At 42.7% G+C, this 9,526-nt stretch overlaps 1 protein-coding gene across 1 annotated transcript; it reads left to right on the top strand.

Moving 5' to 3' along the window:
• Positions 1-217: 217 nt before the first annotated feature.
• On the top strand, positions 218-8,459 carry LOC117039098 (5-hydroxytryptamine receptor 3A-like). Its single transcript, XM_033136135.1, has 8 exons — positions 218-283; positions 638-682; positions 785-894; positions 1,795-1,964; positions 3,052-3,212; positions 4,331-4,541; positions 6,472-6,645; positions 7,845-8,459. The coding sequence occupies exons 1-8, from the start codon at positions 218-220 to the stop codon at positions 8,111-8,113; spliced, it is 1,206 nt and encodes a 401-aa protein (XP_032992026.1). The 3' UTR covers positions 8,114-8,459.
• The last annotated feature ends 1,067 nt before the right edge of the window (positions 8,460-9,526 follow it).

The raw sequence follows: 9,526 nt of genomic DNA on the forward strand, positions 1-9,526 counted from the left end.
CAGCATAACCAAACATGGAACATTAGGTTGAAGAGCAGGTAATAAATTGTAAACAATAACAACAACAGAACAAGGACTTTTGAATCTCACCATACATTCACCTTCTCATTTTTTCCCTACTCCAGAAGCCACCCAGAAACAGAATTGTAGGTACCACGATGTGGCCGAGTACCTGAACATCTCTTCCAATAAGGAACTCTTCTTGTACACCATACCTATGAATGATTGGGAAGAGCCTGTAGGAGTTTATCTAGACTTCACGCTGGCGTCCATCCTTTCAGTGGTAAGAGAGAATAATCATTGCATGTTTGGTCTCCAGTGGCGGGGCTAAGCACAAATACTGGGGAGGGGGCAAAGAAAGGGAAAGGGTGTGGGGTGTTGGGTGCTGCCTCACAAATGGAAACTCTTGTGGAGAAATTGCAGAACACTCGCTTGCTGGACTCATAGCTTCAATTCTAGCTGTGTGTGACTGGCAGGGCCACCAGCAGTTCTGCCAGTGGGGGACGGGGGTGTTTTTAAAGAGGGACATCCATCTCCCAACCTTCCATTTGTACCACCAATATATCTGTCTCTGTGTTAATTCTCTCGGACAGGAGGAAGATAATGTGTAAATCTTTTCCCTTTTTGTTCCTTGCAGCAAGAAAAATTGCAGGTGGTCACATTCTATTTCTGGATGTATGTGGTAAGGTTCTCTTTTTCTCTGCAAATAGCAAACAAATCTAAACTCCCATGATTTGATTTGATTTGATTTGATTGTAAGTAATATATTTTTTCTTTGCTCTAGTACTGGGAAAATGAATTTGTCTCATGGAATCCCTTGGATTTCTGTAACATTACAAATATCACTTTGCCTGTGAACCTTTTCTGGACCCCAGACCTCTACATAGATGAACGGTAATGCTGCTTTTATCCCATGGTGAATGTGTTTCTGAACTGCTTTTTGAGGGCAAATTCACAGGGTTGCTTTTGGTGCAGCCGTGTACTGAAACCACTTGACCGTATCCATTCCCAGGCATTGAGAAGGCTGCCTGCCATGATAGCCAGAGGTTTAACAGCACTGGGCTGGGGGCTGAGCCCAAATGCAGACACCATTGCCAGGACTAAGGCAATAACCAGTGAATTTTGCACTGTTTGACTGAGTTCAGGTTGCCTTGAGTCTACTTGGCACAGAGTTTGGTCTAAGGGCTCGTCCACATTCTACTTGTTCTTCACCCCCAGTTTCCCACTGATGGCATGGGAATATATTAGAAAACTGTGCAAGTTTTGATTCATTATTTGTTTGTTATAAGTATTTTATATTATATTTTATGTTTTATTATTGTCATGTAGTCAATATCTACATGTTGACCCTTTAGATCAGGGGTAGTCGACCTTTTTATACCTAACACCCACTAATGCATCTTTCTTGATGGTAAAATTTCCTTACTGCCCACCAGTGCTTGATGGAAGGAGGATTCAGCTTGTGCCGTAGAACCCCCTACTGCCCACCTAGAATCCTGAAATGCCCACTAGTGGGCGGTAGGGACCAGGTTGACAATCCCTGCTTTAGATGGTTGTTCCAGCTAGGTAGTTGGTAGACCATGAGACTCTTAATCTCAGGGTTGCGAGTTTGAGCCCCACGTTGAACAACCAGATTCCTGCATGGCAGGGGTTTGGACTAGATGATCCTCGGGGTTTTTCCAACTTTACAGTTCTATGATTAACAATGAAGCTTCCCATGTAGGTGCCAGACTTAGGGGTTATCTAATCTGTGTAAAATGCAAAGCTTTCCTATTTACAATACAATATCTTTAGGGCAGATGAAGACAAGTTCACACAGAGCCCTTTTGCTTATGTATCAGCCGAAGGTTACATTCAAATGTTTCAAGCCTACCGACTGACTTCATCCTGCAGTCTGGATGTCCATGCGTTTCCTTTCGATCAACAAAAATGCAACATAAGCATAATGTCATCAATACATTCAGGTAACCATGTATTTCGTTGAACTGGCATGATAGTTGGCTTCTCTCTCTTCATTTGTACCCTCTTGAATGCACACCCCCAATTTGCACCCCATGAACTCACTCTTAGGTTGAACTCCAAACCACTGCACTTCACCCCTTTTCCACCTATCTTGGCAATTATTATAACTAGGGGCTGCACCCCAGCTTGTGCGGCTCACCAACCCTACTAAACCGTACGCAGCTTGCCAACTCCCCTCCGTTTACATCTCACCCAACCCCCAATCCCGCCACATCTCTCCCAATGGCCTCAAAGCCCTAACGGCTTGCCCAACCCTCATCGCTTTGCACATCACCCACCCCTACCTCCAATGGGGTTGCCAACAAAGGGAGCATGGTTTCTGCTGTGGGAAGAGACAAGAATGGCTGCATTTTAAAATGCAGGTGTTCTTCGCACCTCAGAGCAGCTGGATGGGGGTGAGGGCGGCGGGAACGGATGAAGAGGAGATTTTCTCCCGTTTGTTCCACCCCTCCCCAACATTTATGGCATGGCTGCAGATGTGGTAAGAAGCGAAAAATGCCTGCATTTCCAATTGCAGCATGATGACAGCCTTTCAATTTTATTATGTTGTAAGATAAGATTGGGTTAGTCAAGTCCATTACTTTCAGTGGGTCAATGTGAAGTAGGACTAAGACGGGGAACAAGCCATTATTATTTGTTCGCTGTATTTCTTACCGACCCTTCATCAGGAGGTGCCCACTATGCACTCAGCTTGTGTCTTTCTGAATGTGCCTTACATTCCCCATTTTCTGCCTCTTTCTTCACTCTCTCCCCATTATCACTCTTCCCTGCATGTTTGCTCCCCTTGCCAATGGTCAAAGTCGCCTCTCAAAACTGGAGGCTGACCATGTGTGTGCTACAGATACATCACTACCATTTTTGGTGTGATGAAACACGGGGGTTTAATTCACACACTGAGCAAACTGTGGGACAAGATGGAACAGTTATGGTACAACCTCAAAAGGAAAACCTAATATGGATGTGACTGTGATTTTCTATACTGTCCTAAAGTAACAACCTTCTGTATCATTTCTCTTCTACTGCCTCTAGATAAGGAAATGGTCATCCTGAGCGCCAAAACTTCCAAGAAGGCGAACCAAGATAGTCGTAAAAGTTACTTGGCCAGTGGGGAATGGCAGTTTAAGGGACTGAGGATCATAGAGCACACCATGGAATATGATATGATTAACTTCAGGGCTGTCACTTATGAGGTATTTGGTTTCTAATACATTTAGAAAACATGGGAACAGAAAAAAAATCTCCCCCTACGTAGCTAGTGTTTGTTTTTCATGCTTACGAGTTTCAATCCACACTTATCTTCAGAACTGCTGCTTAGATTTTAGGTAAATTTTAAAAGGGTAGTATGTTATTGGCTCATTTTCATTTCTTAAAAAAGCATTCAAGTGTTCTTTGAAATATGTTGATGATGGACACTTCGTTTAAAAACAAAACACGGTTAAACCAACAAGGAAAACAATAAATAAGAAGTTCATTTGGGAGGAATGCTTGCCTAAATAGGACGTGGGTGGCGCTGTGGGTTAAACCACAGAGCCTAGGGCTTGCAGATCAGAAGGTCGGTGGTTCAAATCCCTGTGACAGGGTGAGCTCCCGTTGCTCGGTCCCTGCTTCTGCCCACCTAGCAGTTTGAAAGCACGTCAAAGTGCAAGTATACAAATAGGTACCGCTCCGGCAGGAAGGTAAACGGCGTTTCCGTGTGCTGCTCCGGTTCGCCAGAAGCGGCTTAGTCATGCTGGCCACATGACCTGGAAGCTGTACGCTGGCTCCCTCGGCCAATAAAGTGAGATGAGCGCTGCAACCCCAGAGTCGTCCGCGACTGGACCTAGTGGTCAGGGGTCCCTTTACCTTTTACAGGAGCCAGTGGTATGCCAACACTGTTGGAGGCCTTTTGTATTTCAGCAAGGAGGGAGGCATTCCACAGCCCTGGTGCTATCAAGTTCTGATTATTGAAATTTTGCCTGCCAGGCCATTACAGACAGAGAAACCTTTCTTTTCCTTCAATGGTAAATCCCTCAATGGTACGGGGACCCATTTCAGGGTCTCTGCAGCACCTCTTTGGATCCCACTCCAGGTCCTTCCAGGGGCTCCATTGTTTCCTACAATTGCTATTGTTATTAATATTACATTTATATCCCATTTTTCCTCCTGAAACACTTTTGGAAGAGGGGAGATGGTGGTCCCACCCACCAACTGGGTTGCTAAGAATAAGGACTATGAACGAATGTATGCTACTAATGAGACTGAAAAGAGAGTTCCATTCTTTGCTGTAATCTTCATTTTTATTTATTCATCCCCCCCCCTTTTTGGACAGATTTCTATGAAGAGACGTTCCATTTTGTATGTGTTGGTTCTGATCCTCCCAACTTTAACTCTCTTCTTGCTGGATATGGCTATTTCTTTTGCATCTGCCTCTCCTGGAGAAAAGATTGCCTTCAAAATGACACTGATCCTTCAGATCTCATTTTTGTCGATGATTCTTAATGATATGCTACCAGCAACATCGGATAATCCACCAGTCATAGGTAAACCAACTTTTATTTCATGGCTTATTTCAGCACCAGCAGCCTTTGAACAATTAGGCTAGGCAAAAAGACAGTCACAGGAATATCCAAATAAAAAGAAAAAATCAACACCGTGAAAGATCCCTGTAACAAGATGAGCGTATGTGTGTATATATATGTGTGTGTGTGTGTGTATATATGTATATATATATATATATATATATATATATATATATATATATATGTGTGTGTGTGTGTGTGTGTGTGTGTGTGTGTGTGTATATATATATATATATATATATATATATATATATATATAGTAATACTTAAATAACAAAGTAGAATAGCTCAAAAACACTAAAAAAGTTGTGAACTAATCCAAAGGAATATAATAATTTAACAAACTTAACAAATGACTCTGAATACCAAAAATAACTACCAAAACCACCTTGACGAGTTGCCAGCTAAAAATCTCATTTCACTGTTGTGATCTATCAGTTTCCTCAGAAGGGAAAAGAAGACGACATTGTATTTTGTGTAACTCAAGACAGCTTAGTTGCTGTTAAATATAGGGGGAGGATAAGAAACTTCAAACAAAAAGAACGCTCCCAGATAGTGAGTGGTAATATTCCAACTCGTGACTTTAATTAAGCTTCATTCCAAAGGTAGAAACCTAAATTTAAGTTCAAAAACAAGCTCCATAGCTTGTAAAATACGTTGACAGGGGGCTATGCAAGCTCCCACAATCTTATTGTTACGAAGCTGTTGCAAAGACTGATCCTTCAGATCTCATTTTTGTCGATGATTCTTAATGATATGCTACCCGCAACATCAGATAATCCACCAGTCATAGGTAACTCACCTTTTATTTCATGGCTTATTTCAGCGCCGGCAGCCTTTGAACAATTAGGGGCTGTCAAGTAGTTTTGATTGCTTTCATTGGACTAATTCACATTGTGGTTTTGTTAGTGAGCAGGTCCCAGGGTCAGTAACTAACTTTTAGTTGGAGGTACATTTTGTGAATCATCCTTATCTTGCACGGTACAAAAAATAGAATAACAAAGCCCCTTAGCAATTTGTTTAGCACTGTAATATGGTCAAAGCACTTCAAATATATTATCTTTCAAATTATATAGCAACCCTGTAAGGTCAGTCAGTATTATTATCCTTATCCTCCAGCTTGAAGGTGAATAATTATTATTTTATTATTATGTATTACATTTGTGTGCTTCGCTTTACCTGTAGATCCCAAGGCGGTTCACAACATAAATCACAATATATATATATATTTAAAAACCCAGAAAATACATAATAAAAACAAAAACAAGCCAATAATATCCCACCCCACAACACATTTTAAAAGGGCATTAGATGTCAATCAGCCAAAGGCCTGGTTAAAGAGGAATGTTCTACCTGGTGCTTAAAGGTGTATAATGAAGGTGCCAGGTGAACCTCCCTGGGGAGAGCAGAGCATTCCACAAACAGGGAGCCACTGCAGAAAAGGCCTGTTCTTATGTTGCTGCCCTCTGGACCTTGCTGCTTACTAGGAGGGAGAGGAGGGGTAGGGAAGGGAAGGGAAGGGAAGGAGTTTGACGCAGTGCAAGTGCACTAGCAGGAGTACCAGACAGGCTCTGCTGATGCACGCACCCCACACTGCACCTCTCTGTTGCCTCCTCTCACTCCCTTACAGTAAGTGATAAGTGATGTCACTGTTGGAAAGCGAAAGATGCAGCTCCACCACACTAGGCCACTTCCGATTTCAAGAACACATTCTAGCCAAGCAGACACTCAAGGGGAGCGAAGGGCAAGCCTATTGATAAGGACTTGGCCCTCCGAGAGTTCCAAGCACTGGAAGAGTCCTTGGGTTCCCCATTCCCCCATTAAAGAAAAGCCCTCCGAGGGCTGAGAGCTTTTTACCACCCCTGTTGTTTCTTCTTCTTCTTCTTCTCAGCCACGTTTTTTACTGGGATGTTTGTATTTCTGGTCCTTGGTATCTTGGAGAACGCTTTTATACTCTATCTCAAAGAGAAGAGACCGAAGTTGCCATCCTTCAAGGGGAATAAACTCATGAATAGAATCCTGAGCAGGAAGAAAGAGGAATGTGAGAGCCCAGCAACCCATTTAGGTAAGCCTTTTCCAAAATGTAAATAATTTACCGTAAGGGCACCTATAAAGCAGGAGAAGGGTGCAGATATCAAGATACCATCATCCATTACTATAAGAAACCTTTTCGCACAGGGGTATGCACAGGATTTAAGTATACACTCTTAAAAAGAAAAACACCCACTGGAGAGCTGGAATTGAGACGCACCCACTGGAGAGCTGGAATTTGTTTATTGATTGATTTATTAAACAGATTTAGAATAAATTAATCAAGTAGTGTACAGCTCCCTCCAGAATGTACAGTTGGGACAAGCCTGTATTCTTTTCTGAGTAATGTGTGAAATGGACCTGAGGCATCAGGCTGTCGGCATAGCTCAAATAAGTAAGTGTGGAAGGAAGCAGTCCATCTAAGATCTGGGCAATTTCTCAAGTTTCACTCATTCTGTTTAGCCTCAGGTGTGTCACACCTCATCCCTTTCATGCACTTCCATGCAATATATAAAGTGGAAATAAGCTTAAATCAGATACAAGCTCTTTTTCATTCATTACGTACAGGAAAATATTAATATTGCTCTTAGAGTCGCTTAACCTGCATACCTTAAGGCTGAAACACTTATCTAGGAGGGCATTCAACTAAACTTGATGGTGGAACTTAGCTCTCAGTAGGTATGCATAGAATTGCACTGCAAGAGCCTTCTTGTCTCGCATGGCCTTCTCCAGCATTTTGAGTCCTCCAAGGAAAACCCAGGCCCTGTCTGGAATCAAATACAGTGGTACCTCTGGTTAAATACTTAATTCGTTCCGGAGGTCCGTTCTTAACCTGAAACTGTTCTTAACCTGAAGCACCACTTTAGCTAATGGGACCTCCCGCTGCCACTGCGCCGCCAGAGCACGATTTCTGTTCTTATCCTGAAGCAAAGTTCTTCACCTGAAGCGTTATTTCTGGGTTAGTGGAGTATGTAACCTGAAGCGTATGTAAACCGAGGTACCACTGTAACTGGCATTTGTTTTAATGAAGGTGGAGGTACGTTGCTTCACATTGCGTTATAACAGATGCAATGCGCCCAACACGTATTCAAGTGGACCATATGCCAGAATTTAGAATCAAAGAAGCAGTTCTTTAACTCTCCATTTCTTTATTCTCCAACCATGTCTTTCCTCAAACATAACCTTCTTAACAGATTGACATATACAGTATCCTCCTCATTTTCATCTGTACAGGAGACAGGTGGCCCAAAGAGAACCAGCCGGCAGATGGATTTCCCTTGCCAGCAAAAGACAGTGAAGATGACAGCTTGGTGTTTCTGAAACATCTGAATATGGAACTGCAACAGATCAAGAAACATCTCTCTCTAGAAGAACACCAGGATGACCCCGATTCAGTCGCGTGGGATAAAACAATAGTCCTTGTGGAGAAAGGGCTTTATCACACCCGCCTGATTTTAACTGTCATATTTTTAGCTGTTATTATCATACAGTGGATGCACTGAATTATAGATTATTGGCCTTTGTGGTGGAACAAGGAGCATGGCATTTTTGTAGACTAGATCACATAATTGATGCATGTGATACCATTGCACTACATAACCCCCAGTTAAGTTGTATAAGGTCAGGAAATGCCGTGGGACAGAATGTCTAATGCTGTTGGATATTAAATTACTAACGTCAAAGCAAATCATTCTTGGAAATATGTGAAAACAGGACAAAATTTGCCACTTAACTGAGTCTTGCAAAACCAACTATTCTGAAGTACTGGTTCTCCAAGTCTTCACTGAGTGGCATGTTTTCTGGCCTGGCTTCAATGCATGCCATCCTTGGGCAGTTGCCAGGGCTTCAAGAGGGTTCATCAACTTGAAAACGTTGTCCAAGAATAAATTACCTACAATGCTCCAGAGCAACAGATGCATTGTGGGAACTTGAAATGGCAACACCTGGAGCCAGTTGCCTAGTGCTGCCATCAGGTAATCCAGGAAAAGAACAATTGGTGTAGAAGGGCTAAATTTCAGCAGGGATACCGTCTCCTGGCCTGATGCTGCTGTGTTGGGAGAAGCAGCATCAGGCAAAATCCTTCCTTCTGTGCAACTAGTAAAGGCTCTGAAGCTCCCTGTGCTTTATTGTATTTGACAACTCCAGGAAAACAAAGTAAGCATTATGGTAACGTGTGAAATTAGTCTAATTTATACATCTAGTTATGATCAGCAATATGAGTTTAAAGGCTCATATTATGAGTTATGATCAGCAATATCAATTTGGGCATGAGGAATTTAACTTGGCCAAATAAGAAATCGGGAGCATTGTTTGCTTCACTTTCTGTGCACTGCTGCCAAAAATCTTATAATTGCATGAAATGAATGATGCATAATAAAGAAGTGAATTGACAATATTGTTGCTTAATCTTGCCAGTAAGAAGATCCCTGGTAAATCAGGCCAAAGGCCCATCTAGTCCAGCATCCTGTTCTCACAGTGAGATGCAGCACACCTTGTATTTATGGTTGTCCCTGAGGAGGACATTTTTGTTGAAATGTAGCTGGGAGGTGTATATACCAGCCTGAAGTCTCATGAGCACCATCTTGTTAATGTTGTTGGAGACAATGGAGTTTCCCTTGGGAGTGAAGTCAAATCGCTGTGTCGCTGTGTTAGCAGCACCAAAGTGACCTCCCTGGTGCAAAAGCCCCGGGCAGTGTGTATGGGGGGGTCCTGGGCTGCCCAGATGACAAGACCCAGCTCACAGCCTTGCTGATGTGGTCCAAAGGAAAGCAGAGCAATACTTCTGGCACCAGCTTGACAGCAGGAGTTGCTGTAGTTGTCTGAAGGAAGCGTACAAGGCTCCATCCACTCCCGGTTTGTGTAGGGTTTATCCCTTAGCCATTTCTTCTCCCAAATATATCCCACCAGGCAGCAGA

This window comes from Lacerta agilis, chromosome 2, assembly GCF_009819535.1.
Source record: "Lacerta agilis isolate rLacAgi1 chromosome 2, rLacAgi1.pri, whole genome shotgun sequence".
Taxonomy (NCBI): domain Eukaryota; kingdom Metazoa; phylum Chordata; class Lepidosauria; order Squamata; family Lacertidae; genus Lacerta; species Lacerta agilis.